The 21,307-nt window shown below is 32.7% G+C and overlaps 2 protein-coding genes and 1 long non-coding RNA gene across 3 annotated transcripts; 1 reads left to right on the forward strand and 2 right to left on the reverse strand.

Moving 5' to 3' along the window:
• Positions 1 to 1,824: 1,824 nt before the first annotated feature.
• LOC120577719 (uncharacterized) lies at positions 1,825 to 3,499 on the reverse strand. Its single transcript, XR_005643673.1, has 2 exons — positions 3,266 to 3,499; positions 1,825 to 2,311 (listed from the first exon to the last, which is right to left on the reverse strand). It is a non-coding gene; the product is annotated as an uncharacterized lncRNA (long non-coding RNA).
• Positions 3,500 to 3,722: 223 nt separating this feature from the next.
• Positions 3,723 to 8,849, forward strand: LOC11445240 (uncharacterized). The gene is made up of 2 exons (XM_003627721.4): positions 3,723 to 4,369; positions 7,631 to 8,849. Exons 1-2 carry the CDS (start codon positions 3,783 to 3,785, stop codon positions 8,628 to 8,630), a joined length of 1,587 nt encoding a protein of 528 aa, XP_003627769.1. The 5' UTR covers positions 3,723 to 3,782; the 3' UTR covers positions 8,631 to 8,849.
• A 6,120-nt stretch (positions 8,850 to 14,969) lies between these two features.
• On the reverse strand, positions 14,970 to 18,636 carry LOC11443965 (annexin D3). The gene is made up of 6 exons (XM_003627726.4): positions 18,463 to 18,636; positions 17,971 to 18,116; positions 17,127 to 17,354; positions 16,567 to 16,779; positions 16,332 to 16,421; positions 14,970 to 15,464 (listed from the first exon to the last, which is right to left on the reverse strand). Exons 1-6 carry the CDS (start codon positions 18,536 to 18,538, stop codon positions 15,252 to 15,254), a joined length of 966 nt encoding a protein of 321 aa, XP_003627774.1. The 5' UTR covers positions 18,539 to 18,636; the 3' UTR covers positions 14,970 to 15,251.
• Positions 18,637 to 21,307: the final 2,671 nt, after the last annotated feature.

A 21,307-nucleotide genomic window follows, 5' to 3' on the forward strand; every position in this document is an offset into this window, starting at 1 on the left:
TTTTCAAAAGGTCCGGTTGAATATTAATATCAGATATTTTGAATTCTAAAACCGAAAGTTTGATCTTTCAAAATATCCGGTATTAATATTTAAATCGGACATTTTATAAACAAAACTTACAAAATTGGATATTTTTAAAACTTTTGATATATATATATTTTTTTAACTTTAGTGCTCGCTCCGTCCAAGTTTAACTAACTCATTTGTAAAAAAATATTGTCCCAAGAATCTTGACTCATTTCACTTTTCAATACAACATTAATTTTTTTTTTTCAATTATAACTCTAATTAATATTACTTTCACAACTTTCAATTCAATATATTCAACTTTACATTTATGATAAAGAAGAATACACCAATACTTGAAAAAGGCACTCAAAACTAATTTTCTCTCTCTTTCCTTTATACACTTTTCTTAATCTCTGTGAAATGGAAAATTGGCTCAGTTAAACTTAAACTGGGACAGAGGGAGTATATGATAAGGCAACAAAAATTTAGCTCCAAATCATATCACACTAGAGTTCGATCGCATACTTCTTTAAAGAGGAGAGTTGTTGAAGCTCAAGCAAGGGTGACCTTTTTGCAATTAGTGATGAATGAGTTCAAGCAAGATATTCATCACAAATTGTAGGAGGCTGGAATGCACGAGGCAGAGTATCAATATGTGCCTCAACAAGCGAGAATGATCAGGATGATGTAGGAGAGTATCCATAGTATTTTTATTTTAGCTTAATTTTAATAATTTTCTGTTTTTGTTTTAGTTTGTTATTTTCGGCCCATTAGAGTTTTGTTATTTCCTTATTTAAGCTTAACAATTGTAGCCTGTTTGGTTCGAGAATTGGGAGAGGAGGGGGAGGGAGAGGGATTTTAAAATTATTTTACCGTTTTACCCTTAAACTTAATTAAATAAAAGAAACTACTTGATTTTACGATTTCAGAGATAGACGAATGACAAGCACACATCTAATTTGCTTATTTTAGCTCAAACTGACTCATATATTTTACACAACAAGACATGAATCGGTAAATTAACATTGAAATAAAAAAGGAACAACAAACAATAATAAGTTGAATTAAAATAAGATAATAATAATAAAGGAACAACAAACAATAATAGTTTTTGTTTCTACCTTCCCGACAAATAAACCAAGATCATGATCGACACCAATTATGTAAGTGTGACATTTTTTCCAATTTTCTCCGCTACATACTTCGCGTCCCCAACCGGTATCTATCCATTCCAACCATTGAAAATACTTTTCCGAATTTCCCAAGTCTCCGGACATGTTGCAAACAAATGGCTTACTGACTCAAGGTCATTGAAACAAAACACACATTCTACACTCTAGTAGAATTTTTCTCAAGCAATAATCTCCATCCGAATAAGCGCAACTTATAGATGGAACCGACGTTTTCCAAAGGCGTTTCACAGCTGCAACAAAATCATAATCGGTATCCACTTCTGTCACAAGCCTTGACAGCAGCACATAGCTGCAAATTACTGTGAAACTTGCCGCTCGATCGGTTGTCCAGATAAATGAGTCTGCAACATTATCTTGCAGCTGCACATGTGTTAACTTTAGAATGTCATCCCAAGCCACTTAAGATTTTTTTCACTGGCTTTCCCTCAAGGTCGGCATCTTGTCACAGGAAAAAACGAACCCCCCTTACCTAACACGCGGATCTTAATCTAGTGTAATCGTATATGTGAGTTGAGATTCATCAATCAGGCTCAATCCATTGGCTAAATGAAATATCACAACTCACATGACACTTTTTCATTTTCTTTGGAGCATTCTTTTAACAACTCAAATAATTCCATGATAATAACTTCAATATATTTTACATCATCAAATACCTTCTTATTTATACAACACTTTCTTTTAGTTTTCACAGTGAAAATATCAAGGAATAATTAATTAATATGCACACAAATCCAATTCAGAATAACACACACACATATAGTCTTAGTTTCAACTTGCAAATTTTATTCTTCTGACATATTGTACCAACATGTACAACATAATTTAAACCATCAAATTAAGATTACAAATAACCTCAGAACAGAAAGATAGGTTCTTGTTGTTGTGATGTATTAGTATCCCTTTGGTCCTTTCCCTAGCAAAGTCAGCAAGAATTCCATGTAGTCACCCGAGGTATCTCCAATGACATCTTCATCAAGACTACTTGATTTGTACATGTTAGCATACTCGAATCTCACTTTCAACAAGTCGATTTCAGCTCGAGTTACAATAGCTCTGTTGAGTGAATCTTCATCAGTTCCTAGCCCGACAATAGAATCCCTTATAACCTGTTGGGCATAGAAGTGGACCAAAATGAAATTGCAATCACTTTCTGAATGAGTAATCTTGATATAGCTTCAAAGAAATTAGAGTAAATGGATACTTTGATATTTTAATGATGAAATGTCATAATGTTGGTACTCCTATAAAAATATTCGTCAAAATAGTCCTATGAAACGACTGCATTGATGTCAAAATTTGATCTTAGAAACCACCTTAATGAAATTTTCATTAGAAGATCGAACGAAAGATACATTGTATATTTGAAAGAAAAAAGGAATTAGTGTATATATATATATATATATATATATATATATATCATCTCAAAAAGAAAAGGAAGGAAAAGATTGAATGAAACATTACTGTCATGTATAATCGACCATCTTTCAAAGGAAAAAGTTCATTGTAGATGTTTCTTTTAGATTTTGAGAGGTTTCAAACACAATTCGATTAGAAGCAAGACAAATTTGCTTTGATTAAAAGTTTCAGAAAACACATAATATGTGTCGGAGTATGCAATATCGTCTTTGCATGGAGAAGAATCTCAACTAAACAAGCTAAATTCTCAATGCGAGCTATCTGTAACCTAGACAACTAGCATGTGTAACATATCTAATCTTAGAAAATAATCATTAGTGTGTAATGGGTCGGAGCCGGCATCTGCTCCAACACGGAACCTAAACCTTCGTAAAATCATAAAATCAATAAAACTTCTATAACAATTCTAACAATTCATAACAACCTAGACCTAAACAATTCTAACATCAATTCTAACCTAAACCTAAACTATCATAAAATCAAAATCTAAACCTAACAATTCTACAACAATTCATCAAAACCTAAACCTAAACCTAAACTATCATAAAATCAATAAAACCTCTATAATTGAAATTTAACAAAAAAAAAAAAAAACTAACAATTTAATCACAAAACAGCAATACAATAGGATTCAAAACACTTACTTGATTTTTGCTTAGAATTGGCTTAAGCTTGGTGAAAATCGCACTTAGGAATATCAAAAACGCAACAATGGATTTTGGAAACTCATATATACTTGATTTTGCACTTAGAATTGGCTTGGAATGACTTAAGCTTGGTGAAAATCGCACCTATGAATAAAAAAAACGCAACAATAGAATTTTGAAAATTCATGTTCTGTTCTTACAACAAGAGACTTTTTGTCTTTTACATGTGTTTTTTTCAGTCTTGTCAAATGCGTGAACAATTTTCTAATTACATTATCTAAGAATGGATTCAAAGTGTCATGCGTCAAATTTTGATTGGCAAGTTCGGATTTCCTTTAGTTGCTTCCAAGATAAGATCAATCTTTCATTAGACAAATAAAAAACGTTTTTTAAATGTCAAGGGATATTTATTAAATGTGCGTCTTGTGTACGTGTATATATATGCATGAAGTATTGGGCACTATTGCATACACCATCCATCCATCCATATATACAAAAGTGAATTAAGATCATCATGTCTTCAATCCCTCCAAGTTCAGAAGCCAGAGTGTGTGCAGCAAACTTTCCACTGCCGGTGAGGCAAGAAGACATAGCAGAAGCCCAACGTCTGGCGAGCAATCTTGACCGCGTTAACCGACCGATCTTGGGGCATGAGGTTGCGGGCAGAGTGGACGACTTTGAATTTGATATCCGGCGTCCAGTGTATCGATGGACCACGAGGCCTTACCAGGAGATCTTAGCAAACGGGTTCCAAGCACCAGCTCAAGGAAACACTCCCAACAACACTTACTATAATCTTGACGACTTTGTCCATAATGCTGGGGCGCCTCTTGACCCCAACAGGCCTGTAGCTCATGTCTTTATTAGCACCACTGTTAATAATGCATGGCGCCCAAATCCTTCAACTGATGTCCTCCCGATAGGAAGTCAGATTCAATTGTATCGTTATGAGATCTTTGCTCCTGGTGGTATTTGGGTCGCTGTCTCCCTTATGGGTCGCTATCAGCACCCTAATCAAGCTGAAATTACCTTTGTTGCTGGCATCCAACCTCAATACATTCGCTCTGTTCAAATATACACCGCCACGCGTCGGGCACCCGGGTTAGTATTTAAAAATGAATGACAATGACTAATTTCACATATATATCTTTTTTTTTTTATAAGGGAGTGATATTTGGACAACCGAAATCAAACAACTTTAGTGACAACCTTTTTTTTTTTTTTTTCTCTTCTTGTTGGACAATAACAGTAGAGAAAAATGAAAGAGAGAATAAAAGTATAACGAGAGTATAACATGACTTTTCTTGAGTTTAACTATCAGCTAAAAGCTATCAACTATCCGCTAGCTTATAAGCTATCCGCTATTTTTAGCAAAGAGAGCTTTAAACAGGGCCATCTTAACAAATTCATAGGCCCGGTTTTAATTTTAGGGTTAAATATGTTTTTGGTTCCTATAAAATAGGGACCTTTCAAGTTTAGTCCTTACTTAATTTTAATGGTTCTTTTAGTCCCTAAAAATAAAAATCTGCACTCACTATTAGTCCCTCCTCAATTCAAATTTGTTGCATAGGAACTTTTAGTAATGTTCTTAACACGTCTGTAAAAAATTGTTCAAAAACTCAAGAGTTTAAACATAAATTAAACAAATTTGAATTGAGGAGGGACTAATAGTGAGTGCAGATTTTTATTTTTAGGGACTGAAAGAACCATTAAAATTAAGTAAGGACTAAACTTGAAAGACCCCTATTTTATAGGGACCAAAAACATATTTAACCCTTAATTTTATAAGGGATGCAAAAAAAAAAAAAAAAATCTGGGCCAAAAAAAATAAATAAGTTATTTTAAAAAAAATAAATTAGAAATCACACCTGGTGGGTCTTGAACACATGACCTCACACTCAACAAAAAGCGACAATGCCACTGAAGCAAGCTGCACAAATTGAAATAGTTTTCTTTTAATAGATATATAACCATTATTTTCGTGTCTTGCATATAAAAAAAATATTTTGGGTCCCAAAAAATTGGAGGTCCGGTGTCGTCACCCAGCCTCGACGGGCTATGGGCCGGCCCTGTCTTTAAACGCATAACATTCATGTTTCGGTCATCACTCATTTCCATGTCCATTTAGAGTGAGGTACGTTTAGTACTATGCCATGTCAGCGCCTCCTTTTTAAATTTGTAGTTTAGGACATAAATTCATATTGCATAATTTTTTTAAACAATAAAATTACATAAATCGTTAGATAAAAAATTTTCTCAATTAAATTATTAAATTGAAAGTCATCATTATTCTTTTGTTGTTCTTCTCATCTTCTTGTTCTTCATTTTCATTTTCATCTTCGTCCATGTTCATCCTTCTTCTTCATTCATCTGTTTTTCCCCACCACATTTCGATTCCTATCAACAAATAAATAAGCAAAACCCATAAACTAACATCCAAAAACTCATCCCAAACCACATAGAAGGTTGCAGAGGCTGTGGCAGCGGTGGCTTACATAATTTAATTTTTATTTTAAATTAGATTTTACTTTGGAAGATAAATAAAAAATTATAAAAAGTTTAAGGCCTACTATACAAATTTTAAAACTTCTCATGACATGACATTACTGACACTTTCTTATTGGCTAAAACTAAAGGGGCAACCTATCCCCCTAAATCACATGTGCCTTTAATTTCATAAATCGAATTTTGGTAATATGTTTGGCAGAGCCGTCTTAACAAATTCATAGGCTTGGTTTTAATTTTATAAGGGACGTAAAAAAAAAAAAAAATTCTACGCCCCAAAAAAATAAATAAGTTAATTTAAAAAAAGAATATTAGAAATCACACTTGGTAGGTCTTGAACATATGACCTCACACTCAACAAAAAGCAGCCTTGCCACTAAAGCAAGCTGCACATATTGAAATAATTTGCTTTTAATAGATATATAACAATTATTTTTGTGTCTTGCATATAAAAAAAATATTTTGGGCCCCAAAAAATTGGAGGCCTGGTGTCGTCGCCCAGCCTCGACGGGCTATGGGCCGGCCCTGATGCTTGGTAGTGGAGATAGTATATATATATATATATATATATCACCTAAAAATACTAAGGATCTGTTTGGTTCGAGATTTTTGGAAGGGAGGGGAGAATTTTAATTTGATGTGTTTAGTTCAATTTTAAGAATGGAAGGGGATGGCAGCAAATTTTATTGCACTGCCAAAATTATCCTTATAATAATTTAAAATCTCAATATTATCTTTATAACAACATTTATTATTATTAGGTTATATTATCTTGAAACAACAACAATTATTATTATTATTATTATTATTATTATTATTATTATTATTATGTTAGCTTGTTTAATATTGTAACGACTTTTATTATTATTATTATTAGGTTATATTATCCTTGTAACAACTTTTATTCCATATTATTAACAACCTTTCCTTGTAACAATTTTTATTGCTACTTGTAACAACCTTATTACTAATCCATTATTTCGTCTTCTACATCGTAGGCTTATCGATTACATCGTGATTGTTTCGTTACTTTGTTATCCTTATTTAATTAAGCCTAAGGATAAAACTGTAAAATAATTTTAAAATCTCACTCCTCCCCTTGCGGACCAAACACGTTTTTAATTAAAATATCTCCCATCCCCTCTGTTAAAATCCCTCCCCTCCCTTCCTAATTCTCGAACCAAACAGACCCTAAAATGTAAGTTAGCAGGTTACACCCATTTATATTTTACTAAATTACATTAGTTTTAAATAAAAGGGCAATTTTGTAAGGAAATAAACGTTCTCCTATTTTTGCGGCAGAGTTTCAGGGATTTTGGATTACTTTGTTCTAAGGACTCCTGATTACTTTTTCTTTGTTTCGTATACATTTGCATGCATAAACAAACCATGAGTGCATTGACTAGTAAAGAAAAACTCGAGTTTATTTTTTTTCTCTTTAAAAAAAAAAAACAATGGCATGCTTAAGGGACAAAACATGTAATATGGATAAACTTTCAAGAAAACAATATTTGGAATGATGAAAGTGAGTGTAAATTAGTGAAGTTTGCTAACTTGCATCTTAATAATACTTATAAAAATGAGTGTAAATAATCGAATAGGTGTAGGTTGCTAACTTGCACCTTAATAAATTTTAGGTGAGTGTAACTTGCTAACTTGCACTTTAGTGTTTTTAGGTGGATGTAAGTTGGCGGCCCCCATATATATATATATATATATATATATATATATATTAATTTCATATTTTCCTTTAAAGAGAATTTAATTTAATATTTGTAATTGTAACAACTAAAGAAACAAGTTCAAAAAAAAAAAAAAACTAACCTGAATTTTCTTATCTTGAATTATACAATGTAGGTTTCCGACAATGACAAGAGAAAGAAGATTGATAATGAACGGTCATTTCCGTCCACACATGGATCTTCAATTCACAATTCATACACCTATAACCTTTTACATTGATGACAATGGGATACGACGGGAGCTGCCTGAAGAAACTTATACACCTCATGAAAGAGATCAGGTACAGAAAAGAGATGTATCATCATCTCAGGATAATGAAGAAGTTGAGTTGCATAGCTATGGCGCGGTGGAAAATATACCTATTTATATAAATGCTGCATTTCGTGCATCTGCCAACAATGAAGCCTATTTATTCATGAACAATGAATATGTATTGATTAATTATGCTCGTGGAAGCACAAACGATTATATTATAAATGGGCCATTATATATTTGTGATGGATATCCATCACTTGCCCGTACACCATTCGGAGAACATGGAATAGATTGTGCCTTTGACACTGACAAAACCCAGGCTTACATTTTCTCTGCAAACCTTTGTGCCTTGATAGACTATGCTCCAGGAACCACAAATGACAAAATACTCTCAGGTCCTATGAAAATTACTGACATGTTTCCTTTCTTCAAGGACACAGTGTTCGAAAGAGGGTTAGACGCTGCATTCAGGGCACATAGTAGCAATGAAGCTTACTTGTTCAGAGGAGGACATTATGCTCTTATAAACTATTCATCCAAGAGACTCATTCACATTGAAACCATTAGACATGGGTTTCCTAGTTTGATAGGTACTGTCTTTGAGAATGGACTTGAAGCAGCTTTTGCTTCTCACGGGACCAAGGAAGCTTATCTCTTCAAAGGAGAGTACTATGCAAATATTTATTATGCTCCAGGCTCAACTGATGACTACCTTATCGGTGGTAGAGTCAAGCTTATTCTTTCCAATTGGCCTTCGTTGAAGAAGATACTGCCACGCAACAATGGTAGGCTTGATCTTCATACTCATAAGGATCATCCAGATGAAGACAATGGTAGCTATGACCACATTGAACTTTAAAAGTACTAGCTGCAAGAAGCATTCATCAGTTTGCTATTTTTATGTTTCTGTTTTAGTTGCTTTTCTAATAAGTTGCCCATGTTTAGGGATTTGTTGCTTGCTAGTACGTGAGGCATTTTCTCTATTTTCTTGTTTGTCAGTTGTAGAGCTAAGTCTATAAACTTGGCCAAGTTTCTGTTTTGTTGAATAAAATAATAAGTTGCCCTCAGTGTTCTTAAATCTGGTTTTGTCAAGTAACATACATCTGGTATTTGTTTTTTATATTGGAGGCAATTTTTTTCTCAAATTTCTACAATTCTAGCTCAAATCACTGTCTAGATTTATAGGACATTACTCATAGGAGGCAGGGCCGTGTAGCCCATTAGACCAAAAAAATTAGACAGTACATAAACATCAATTTCACAAATATCAACAACTATTTACAATCATGACTCCACAAAACGGGTAATTTAACAATACATAAACATCATTTTCACAAAGATTAACAACATTTTAAAGGAAGTTAACATTAATAAATACCTCTCCCTGAGACGCCTTCCTGACCAAGTGACATGGTACCTCCATAGCATGGTAGTGTCGTGTGGGCCACTGGGATAGTCATCAAGAGGCTCAGGGTCTGGCACCACGGGACGCTTCCCCCTCCGCCTTCGCTACGACTCGCCGTCTTCCATATCCTCCTCCGTTCCCTCAAGCTCCTCCTCAAGCTTCTCCTCCTCCATTTGATGTTGATGATGCATGTCCATCTCATCATTCTCTTTTCTCTTGCTCATGCTCCGGCTGAGGCTCGGCATCAGCACGACGTCCCCTGACACCTAGATGCCTCGGAACAACACCATCCTCCTCCATTCGTTGGAGACACTCTCTCCTAAGGGAAGCATGCCCTGCCACCCTTACACGCTGAGTAGAGGAGAAACCTTCTATAACATGCACAAAACGAAATCAACAGAAAATAGAAGATCAAAAATCATTCTTGGTGTTTATGGATTTTCTGGATTGCTTCAGTGCAGAAGAAAGAAAAAAAACGGTGCAATTAACTTGCATGCATAGAGAAATCGAACTAAGGGAGAGAGGGAGAGGGAGGGAGGGAGGGAGAGAGAGAGAGAGAGAGAGAGAGAGAGAGTAAAAAGTGAAGCTGTGAAATGGGAGGTGAACTTCATTTTATACGTCGACGCTGGACAAGATTTTGTATATTTCCAGATTACGTTTTTCGAAGAACTATTTTCTAAATTTTACAGGGCGCGTGAGAATGCCATAGGCTAAGAAAAGTAATGCTTATAGCGAAATTCTCCTATTTTATTTGATTGGACTAGAGTCTCAGTTAGAAACAGTGCATTTGGATTATAATCCCTTAAGTATTGAAAGTGCACTTAGGTTGCTTAAGCCTCGACAGTCCGAATGTGTTCGCTATACCTTTTTTTTAAAGACGTTCGCTATAGTTTTATTTTTTTACGATAAAGTGAGTATACTTTTTACTTGAAGGGATAAAGTGAGTATACTTGTAAGAAGAGTGATATTTGTACAACCACTTTTTGACAATTTTTGGAACAACCATCTCTCTCATACTCACATGTGTTTTAATTCTCTCTCTTCTTCTTTCTCTCTCTCTATTATATTTATCCAATAAGAAGAGAGGAAAAGTGGTTGTCACAAAAGTTGTTTAGGATTGGTTGTACAAATATCATTCCTCTACTTGTAAACACTCCTCCAAACTATTATATGGAATTATGGATCAACATTTAAGAAGAAATTATATATTAATATAATTGTTTAGATATATAAAAATAGATTTCTTTAACCTGAACCGTGCATACACGAGCCAACTATATATGTCATTCGTGTTGCATTGGTTAACATGAAGGGATGATACATGTTGTTGTTCAGAATGTTGCTTACAAGTATTACAATAAAATCACCTAAAAAAAGTATTATAGTAAATAAAATATATAGATTTTAGATAGTAAAAAAAATTGAGTTTGTAAGTTTCTTCACGGGTCAAGGTATCACATGAAAACTTGCAGAAAACTAAAATTCATAACTTGAAAGACCACAATTAATTATGGACATAGTAATACTAGTGGTTCTAATTTTCAAATCAAAAATGGAAAATTATTTCTTTCTGTTTTTCAAGTGGATGCATCTGACACCCAAATCATTGTCCCTGTCTCTGCTCATAATGTACAAGAAATTTCCATCTTGTCATGTTATGGGGACACGGTGGGTTATGATCTTGGTTCAAGTAGCATCCGTAAAGAAGGTCGTTTAGATGTTGTTTATGTTCAAACCGACAATCTTCATGGAAAGTCTACTAAAAGAAATGCACATCATCATGAAAGTGGTGGAATTTCTTCTCAACTTGATCACATGAATGATAATATTGGCAGACCAAAGAAGAATGATGAAAAAAGGTATCGACGGTGTCTCTTCAGAACATTATTATAATCTCAGAAGCCGTAAGAAGCACCAAATGAAGGTTTCCACCGATTTAGAGGATATAATTAATGGATCTGAAATCCAGTGAGGGGGTGAATTTCAAAAGTGGAGCTGAACAGAAGAGGCGTCGGTCATTTTTTTCAAGAAACAAAAATGACGATGAAGAAGAACAAGCTCGAAGGCGCAGAACCGTAGATGCAACAGCCTCTAAGATAATGGTAGATACTAGATTCTTACATGAAGGATATGGATAAATTACCAGCAGCATAAGAGGAACTTATTAATGAACAAAGGTGTGTCATTTACTTTCTTTTCTCTTTATTTTTATTTTTATACATGCTTATTTTGTTCAAATTTATTATCAACCAGAGTTCAAGTGTTGTCACTTTAGCTCCAACTGAGAAAAAGTCTACCATATCTCTACTACAATTTTAGTTTTTAATAGCGCAATTTTAATAGCGTTTCTATATAAATGCTATTTATAAAAAGGCAACACACATGCCTTTTATAGCATTTTTGGTTGGGCGCCCAGAAAAACTACTAAAAAATATGGATTAGATAGCGCTTTTAGGAAAATGATATTACTTAGCTTCGCAGAGACAGCGGTATGCATTGAACGCTATTATTGGAGAGGGTATAGTTAGCGTAAAAACGCTATGTTTGGGGTTTATCAAAATATATTAAAAAAAATACAGCAATGCTATATATCAAGAAAGATTTTATCAATAAAATTTTAAGAATGACATGGCAGAATAATCACCCTTAGATTTTATCAAGAAATAGTCTTGAAATTAATGTTAGCCAATAAAATCTCAGCCGAAAATCATAGGGTGGTGGGTGTTATGTATTTTTTTTTTATGAAAGATTAATAAATGAGACTGAAATCTAAAGGTGATTATTGTGCCATGTCATTCTTGAATATTTCTTATAAAATCATTCTTGATATCTAGCATTTTCAAAAAAATATATCAACCTCAAAAAAGGCAATTGTACATTCCCTTAAAAAAAAAAAAAAGGCAATCGTACATGTAGCGTTTTTCTGAAAGTGCTATTGAAATGCTACTATTTAATAACATTTAGAAAACGCTATTATAGGGATTCTGACCTATAATAGCGGAGGCTTTCTTAGCGCTTCACAAGCGCTATTAAACGCCCTAAATGAATGCTATTAAAGGGGTATTTTGTAGTAGTCTATCATGTGAGCATGATTACAGGTTGAATGAAGAAATTGGAATCTATTGCACCAGGTGCAGCTTTGTGAAGACAGAGATAAAAGATATAACACTACACTTTGTAAGTCAAATTCTTTACTATATTGGCTTATAAAATTATTTTTTTTGAAAATTCTTGAAAGTTTTGAAAATCCAAACATTCGGTTTGATTACCCAAACATAAAATTTTGTTTTCAAAAGGTCCGGTTGAATATTAATATCAGATATTTTGAATTCTAAAACTGAAAGTTTGATCTTTCAAAATATCCGATATTAATATTTAAATCGAACATTTTATAAACAAAACTTACAAAATTGGACATTTTTAAAACTTTTGATATATATATTTTTTTTGTTAACTTTAGTATATGATAAGGCAACAAAATTTTAGCTCCAAATCATATCACACTAGAGTTCGATCGCATACTTCTTTAAAGAGGAGAGTTGTTGAAGCTCGAGCAAGGGTGATCTTTTTGCAATTAGTGATGAATGAGTTCAAGCGAGAATGATCGGAGGCTGGAATGCACGAGGCAGAGTATCAATATGTGCCTCAACAAGCAAGAATGATCGGGATGATGTAGGAGAGTATCCATATTATTTTCTATAGTATTTTTATTTTAGCTTAATTTTAATAATTTTCTGTATTTGTTCCAGTTTGTTATTTTCGGTCCATTAGAGTTTTGTTATTTCCTTATTTAAGCTTAACAATTGTAGTCTAAGAGGCAACTTTTATTCATTCAATAATATTTTGGAGAGTTTTCTCAATTTCTGGTGGATTCCGGAACCTTATTTTCACAAATTTATCGCTTGCAAACTTGTCTCTTTTCGATCTAGATTTAACGCTTGCAAGCCTACGCTTCCGACTGCCTTATATGAGCATCCTATTTTTCGAGGAGTTGTGCCTCAACATGCATACGGATATTGCATATACTACCTGCATGCATATATTAAAAGAAAATGACATATAAAATGAAGGAGTGAGTAAATATATTATTTGGTTATACAGTAACAAAAATTTAATGTAAAATAAATTGATTATGTAAAATTGATTCAAACTAAGAGTGATTTGTATTTCGATACATTATTGAATTCAATTGTAAATTTATGTGTGAAAATCAATTAAAATAAAAAACTACCAATCTTAACTTAAGTAGAATAAACTCTTAAGGTAAAAAATTAATTCTACACAAAAACAACCAAATATAATCAATTATACACCTCCAAAATAAACTTTCACCCTTCTAAAATTGCAACCCAACGTATACATATGTTGCTATATTATTGTTTATAAGCAATAATGATTGAACACACGCTACTCATATAAGTATCACAACTCACATATTATATATATATATATATATATATATATATATATATATCATAGAAAACAATAAATAGCAATACTATGCTCCGCATGCACTAAGTCATATTGGTACCAATCTTTTTCTTTTACAAGAAAAAATTGTATTCTAACAAGTACAAAGATTGAAACAAATGGCTTACTGACTCAATGTCATTGAAACAAAACACAAAACTACACTCTAGTAGAAATCATCTCTTGCGATAATCTCCATCCGAATACGCACAACTTATAGATGGAACCGACGTTTTCCAAAGGCGTTTGACAGCTGCAACAAAATCACAATCGGTATCCACTTCTGTCACAAGCCTTGACAGCAGCCCATAGCTGCAATTTACTGTGAAACTAGCCACTTGATCTTCTGTCCAGATAAATGAGTTTGCAACATTATCTTGCAGCTGCACATATGTTAACATTTCCTCTAATTCAGAAACTTGTTCCTTTATTTGTAACATAAACTGATTTGTCAAAACGTAATCTATATAAATGAGGAAATTGTACTTAACTATAAATCTTTCCAAAAAAACATGATTTCTCCATTACCAAGTTTTCTATGAACTATACTAGCCAACAAATTTGTAGATAAATCATCAACAAAACTGATTGCGCGGAAGTCACGCCACCATAACGAATCCTACGTTTCAAGATTGACTATTAATTTTGAACTGAGTAAACTTTATCCCATCTAACCCTATTGATCTTGTGTTTTCTCCAAACCTTCGATGAATATGAGTCAATTCATAAATCACCTTCCGAGGTGCCTTGAAAAAAGAAAAATAGAATAATAGTTTAACTACGTAGCGCCAAATTGATTGAAACCACTCTTCCTCCAATGGACAAATTACGACCATTCCACCAAGAAAGTCTTTCTTCATAGGTTTTATCGCCGGGTTCCAAGTTCATGGATTAGCTCCAACTGAAATTCCCAAAAAGAGAAAAGGTACCAACCTAACTCAGGAAGGTTTGAATAGAGATGTGTCACTGTGCCACACTATGATTGGGGTCGAATCCCACAATGGTCTATCCCTCCTCAAATTCCATTCCAAGTAAGCATGACATTAGTATAATGACTAGTGTGTTCGACGGTAGCTCCGAACATTAGAATGTCATCCCAAGCCACTTAAGAATTTTTCCACCGGCTTACCCTCAAGGTCGGCATCTTGTCACACGGGAACAAATGAACCCGTCCTTACCCAACGCACGGATCTTAATCTAGTGTAATCACACATGTGAGTGGGGATTCATCAATCATGCTAAATCTATTGGCTAAATGAAGTATCACAACTCACATGACACTTTTTCATTCTATTTGGAGCATTCTTTTAACAACTCAAATAATTACATCAATGATAATAATTTGAATATATTTTACATCATCAAATACCTTCTTATTTATACAACAATTGCTTTTAGTTTTCACAGAAAAATATCAAGGAACAATTAATTGATATGCACACAAATCCAATTCAGAATAACACACACATATATAGTCTTAGTTTCAACTTGCAAATTTTATTCTTCTGAAATATTGTACCAACATGTACAACATAATTTAAACCATCAAATTAAGATTATAAATAACCTCAGAACAGAATGAAAGGTTCTTGTTGTTGTGATGTATTAGTATCCCTTTGGTCCTTTCCCTAGCAAAGTCAGCAAGAATTCCATGTAGTCACCCGAGGTATCTCCAATGACATCATCATCAAGACTTGATTTGTACATGTTAGCATACTCGAATCTCACTTTCAACAAGTCGATTTCAGCTCGAGTTACAATAGCTCTGTTTAGTGAATCTTCATCAGTTCCTAGCCCGACAATAGAATCCCTTATAACCTGTTTGTGCATAGAAGTGAACCGAAATGAGATTGCAATCATTTTCTGAATGAGTAATCTTGATATAGCTTCAAAGAAATTACAGTAAATGGATACTTTGATATTTTAAAGATGAAATGCAACCATGTTGGTACTCCTATAAAAATATTCGTCAAAATAGTCATATAAAACGACTGCGTTGATGTCAAAATTTGATCTTTGAAACCACCTTAATGAAATTTTTATTAGAAGCTCGAACGAAAGATACATTGTATATTTGAAAGAACAAAGGAATTACTACATGCATATCATCTCAAAAAGAAAAGGAAGGGAAAAAATTGAATGAAACATTACTGTTATGTATAATCGACCATCTTTCCATGGAAAAAGTTCATTGTAGATGTTTCTTTTAGATTTTGAGAGGCTTCAAACACAATTCGATTAGAAGCAAGACAAATTTGCTTTGATTAAAAGTGTGAGAAAACACATAATATGTGTCGGAGTATGCAATTATTGTCTTTGCATAGAGAAGAATCTCAACCAAACAAGCTAAATTCTCAATGCGAGCTATCAGTAACCTATACAATTAGTATGCGTAACATATCTAATCTTAAAAATCAATAGTGTGTACAATGTATCATTTACAATATTGATAAACTTGGCTTTTGAAAATTAGACTCGGAAATGGTTGATAAACAGATGAACAGAAAAAGAAAGACGGATTTTTTTCTTTTTAACTTATCTACAGTTCTGAAAAAGCAAGTTATACACACATCTTGAAAATTGATCAGTGTTTTCTAATAATGTATTAACTTATAAACCCGGGTTTCCAAAAAAAAAAAAAAAAACTTATGAACATGTCTTGAGTAGAAGAGAATTAACAAGTACCTTTGCAAAATGTTTCTCGGGGCATTCTATACACCATACTACTACATTTAAGAGTGATGTCAAATCACCTTTACCACAAGTTTTTATGTCCTGTAAAGAAAATCACCAAAATTCATAGTGAATGAATAAACAACATCTTGGAACATCATTATAGTAATCGAGGCTTTGCTTTTAAGTGCATTTGGCATGATTTAAATTACTAGTTGACATTAAAATTGAAATCGTTAAACAAAACCTCTTCAAATGTTTTGCCATAGAGTTGCTTGTAGGATGCAAAAGTTTCGCGGATCTGGAAAACATTCCTGGTGCTAAGTATCCAAACAAAGTGATCATCGTCTAATTTATTATTGTTGATTGCTTCATGTAGTTTTTCGGCTTCCGACTTTGCAACTTCCAAGTTTACTGTCACTTTATCATGCCTGAAGGAGCTTACTAAGCCCACTAAAATCTGCAGAACACCCACATGATATGTTTGAAGAACATTGAATTTGTGATGAAAATTAGGGCTCGTTTTCATTTCATGTTTGCCGATTTCATTTATTTCAACTAATAAACATGATAATATAGACTCAAATTCTACTAGACTACTACGCAATAGTTCGACATAGCAACACTGTAGCTGCTATTCGAACGTATTTTATACTAAACAGCGTGTCACAAAACAATAGAAAATTGTTCAGATTCCGCTATGCTATAGAGCTTTAGCCACAATCAAACAACATTTACTTGAACCTAGCTAGACAAACTTAGATAAGAGTTTCTTTTCTGTGTAACTAAGAAACTTCATGTCCTTACTTTTGTGAGTGGCTGAGAAACTGAGGCTATAATGTCCTCCTCAAGTGAGCAATCAAAGAGAGAGCAGTAAGCCTGCCTAACTGCCATCAAATGATTTGGACTCGACGCGCATGCTATTTCAACCAGAATCTGCAGCTGTTTGATCCCTTTCCTCTTAACCTTCAATGCATCTCTTGCAAATTTTGCATCCCTTTCTGGTGGATCACAAGTCCAGAGAACTATAGCATTCTGTTACATATCACAGTAGTCTATGTCATGATTACTGCATTGAAGATCACATCATTACTTCAGAAAAATATGGCGAGCTTCGAAAATCATATTGAAATTCGACAATAAAATTAACTTTTCCTTCGATAAAAGAAATCATTTACCAAAAGCTTATAGAATTGTTAGGACAAACATCATTATCTTGACTTATAGGCTATGAAGCACGGATACGGACACCGACACGGACACGTCGACAATACTAATAATTTGAGAAAATCACATAATTCAGTGTAATTATATATGTCGGTGTCAAACACGACACGTGTCCGTCACCAGGACACGCCTAATTCGAGGAGTGTCCGTGTTTCATAGCTTATAGGTGTAAAATTGAGGTTTATATTTGTAATGCTCAAATCAAATTAGCACAAAATTAAAATACAGATAGAGTAATAGGACACATGATTGACCAATTTCGTAACAAAAAAAAAAAACTAGAATTTCAAATTGGCACAAGCAGTCACTGAAAATGACATAATTTCAGTTGATTTCAATCATATATACTGATAAAATACAACATCGAAGAATTGTTTCTCGAAAATGAAAAGTCAATTGAAGCAAGAATGACATGATGACATACTCTAAAATCACCGGAGAGTTCGGATTGAAGACGGTCAAGAAGTGATTCATTGTAAAGTTTCTGATAAGTTTCTCTGATTTCCCTCCTCTGTTGAGCATTTCTATGTCCTAACACCAAGATTAACTCTTTTTCATTTGTTCCAATTCCTACATCAATTTTCCAATAACCATCATCAACACCAATAATCTCATTTCTAATACCAACAACCATTGATACAAAAATCAGCATAAATGAACCAATAGAATACAAAAAAGGTATAAAATGACAAAATCATAACAATACCTTCAATACAAATCTTTGTGATTCAATTTTACAAACATGCATATTACAAAGTAACGTTTCTGAAAAAACCCATTAATAAAAACCTACAAAAAGTTCAGTTTTTTGACATAATTCTCGCTACACAAATTCAGAAAATACTTAAAATCATTAAAAATCAGTTTTTTTTAAGCTTTCTTAGCATTAGAGAGAGAAAGAGAAAGAGAGAGAAACCTTGGAAAGCATTTCTTAGACGTTCAGTGTCTGTGTTAGGAGAAGGAACAATCTCTGGTAGTTTCAATGAAGCCATGAAAGATGAATTTTTTTTGAGTGACAACAAATCTTAAGTTTAGAGAAACTGTTCTTGCAACATGTTTTTCATGTTTTCAGCTGTTTTTATTGTTATTGTCTTTTTCCAACGACTTTGCTAAAAAACCATAATTTCATGCAGTAACATTTTACTCATTTTACTTTTTTGCCCCTTGTTTGTTTCTAATGAGGAAACTATCTTTTGATATTTACAATTATAGTCCTTTTTGTTTTATGTAATTTCAGTTTTGCACACTCGAATTCTTGAGTTGGAGAAACACACCATAATTTCTATATATTTATTTTGCACACCACAAATGAAGAAGTTTTGTTTTAAACGTCTATTTATTTGTTGGAAAATATAGGAAACACAATTGTAAAACAATAAAAATTGTGTTTCTTATATTACTCATCTTTTTTGTTGTTTTGTTGAGTATCAAAGTGATCAGAATTTCACCTTAAGATAAATAAATGAGAAATTTGATGTTGAACAGCGATCCCTGGATATAATATAATATTGTTATGAACTGAGCTAATAGGAATAATACTCTTCTTTTTGTTTGATTTTTAATAGAAACTTCTTTTATTGAAGAATATTTTAGGAATTAGAATATGAATAAAGTAATATATTATAGTTTTTTTTTGTCAAAATGTCTAGTAATTAGAAAATTCTTTATTTAAGGTGAATAAGTGGGGAATTGAGAGTTTGAACTTTATCCCTTGCATGTTGCAACGTCACTGGAACTATGCTTTATATGAACAATATATTATAGATTTTAGTCCCTCTAAAAAATTTCTTTGACTTTTAGTGCACCAAAAGTTTTCTGTCTTCACTTTTCATCCATCCTTTTAAGTAAACTCATATGTAAAATTCATATTTTTTAATAAATTTTGCAAAAAAGTTAATAATATTCGTATTTTTATCTTCATATTTAATTTATGTTTTGTTAAAAAAAAATCTAATTTTTTGGGAGAGATTTTAATAATATTCTACACATTTCAGCATAATTTCATTAAAAAAATACAAATTCTATACATGAGTTGATTTATAAACAGAAACCAAATATGATGATTGAAAATTTTAGAGACTAAAAATCGAAAGAAAATTTTAGAAGAACTAAAACGAAAAATTATTATATTTATAGGGGTAAAAAAACATATATAACCCTACATTTTACATATATTTGATGATTTTTTTCTTCTAAAAAATATATTTTTTCTTTTGTACTTAATTATATTCCAATTGAGAGGAGTACACAAAAAAAATCCAATTAAAAGGAGAGTATTGTATAAATAATTTGATGTTTATCTTAAGACGAATTGTCTTCGAGAACCCAACTTCAATAATTGTTGAAAACAATTTTTGACTAAATTTTACTCACCTTTTAATCAAATTTCGGATTGCTAACTATCATTTTCCTTAAAAACCAAAGGGTTAAATAAACAAATAGATAAAAAATAATTTAATGTCCACGACAAGGCTGTATCATTTTGGACACGCATTACTCTTAGGCCCTAAGTTAGGTATATACATTAACTATTTTTAATATGTGGGACTTGATTGGCTAACTCTTGTCTCAATCTTAGTTGAGCTGTAGTATCCTAACAACGTGCAAGAGGTATTTGTTCACAAAAAATAAATAAAAACGTGGGATATTAAACTATTTTCTTTTTTTTGTTACAAGGGATATAATTTTTTTTTAATTAAGTGTGATTAAGCCTCCACATATTGACTACTTATATTATATATACTCTCCATCACCCATATATATATATATATATATATATATATATATATATATATATATAAACACACAAAATTGTATTTTAAGGTAAAGTAATACAAACATCTGTAAATAAAAATCAAGGGGATTTTAAAAAATTATTGTTTATACTAATTTTGGATCTAAAATGGTTTGTTATGATCGACTAAAATGTAGTTAGGAGGTTCTCCAAATCTAGGGGTTCGAAAGGCGAGTGGTTAGGGTGTTTTGTCAAATTCTTGGAGAAGTGAATGCTTTTGATGCGGAGTTGTGTGGAGTTTTGGAAGGTCTCCGGTGTGCAAGAAGATTAAGGTTCACTGTAATAGAATTATATGTGGATTTTTTGATCGTGGTGAATATTATTATGAGGAGGCAGGAGAGTAATGCGAGTGGTAGGAGCCTTGTTCTGACAACTTCTTCAAAAGGAATGTGACGGGAAGATTAAACATTCATATCATGAAGAAAATATGCGCGCTGACGTGTCAACTAATATTGGGTTATCATGAAGAATGAGATGACGTTTTATGAGTCATGTTCGACTTAAATAAGTCATTTGTTAGTTGATGATTAAGCGGGGGTTACTTTTCAATCCTCCCTTTTGCTGGGCTTGGACCCTCCTTTTCATAAAAAAAAAAATGATTTTATTGTTTCATTTATATTTAACCAACGCTTTTATTTTTGAAATCTAGAAATCTATTTATGACCACTCAAACCCGTAGCACAAGAAGTACCTAGAAACAAGCCAAACAACCCTCCCATTTTTAAAGGAATAAGTCTATGATAATTCATAGTTCAGTCGAATTGTAAGCAAAATTTTACTATTGTTTGTTTCAGTCATAATTGGAAGTCAAACTTATTTGAACGATTCATCTTTAACTGAAACTCATTAATCACTTTAGCACTATGGATCACCAACCAGTAGGATGTTCACATTAACATCTTTTGACCACCGGCTAGGATGTTTTCATTGTTTTTAACGTCTTTCGTTAATGATGTGCTCTAGCGTT

The sequence above is a fragment of the Medicago truncatula genome, chromosome 8, assembly GCF_003473485.1.
Source record: "Medicago truncatula cultivar Jemalong A17 chromosome 8, MtrunA17r5.0-ANR, whole genome shotgun sequence".
Taxonomy (NCBI): Eukaryota; Viridiplantae; Streptophyta; class Magnoliopsida; order Fabales; family Fabaceae; genus Medicago; species Medicago truncatula.

Excerpts from the sequence above, each read along its gene's own strand:
- LOC11445240 (XM_003627721.4), top strand. The coding sequence starts at position 3,783 with ATGTCTTCAATCCCTCCAAGTTCAGAAGCCAGAGTGTGTGCAGCAAAC. Across the intron at positions 4,370-7,630 it reads GCCACGCGTCGGGCACCCGG|GTTTCCGACAATGACAAGAG; the intron begins GTTAGTATTTAA and ends TATACAATGTAG.
- LOC11443965 (XM_003627726.4), bottom strand. The coding sequence starts at position 18,538 with ATGGCTTCATTGAAACTACCAGAGATTGTTCCTTCTCCTAACACAGAC. Across the intron at positions 16,780-17,126 it reads TTTCTCAGCCACTCACAAAA|ATTTTAGTGGGCTTAGTAAG; the intron begins GTAAGGACATGA and ends GGTGTTCTGCAG. Across the intron at positions 16,422-16,566 it reads ATGGCAAAACATTTGAAGAG|GACATAAAAACTTGTGGTAA; the intron begins GTTTTGTTTAAC and ends TTTTCTTTACAG.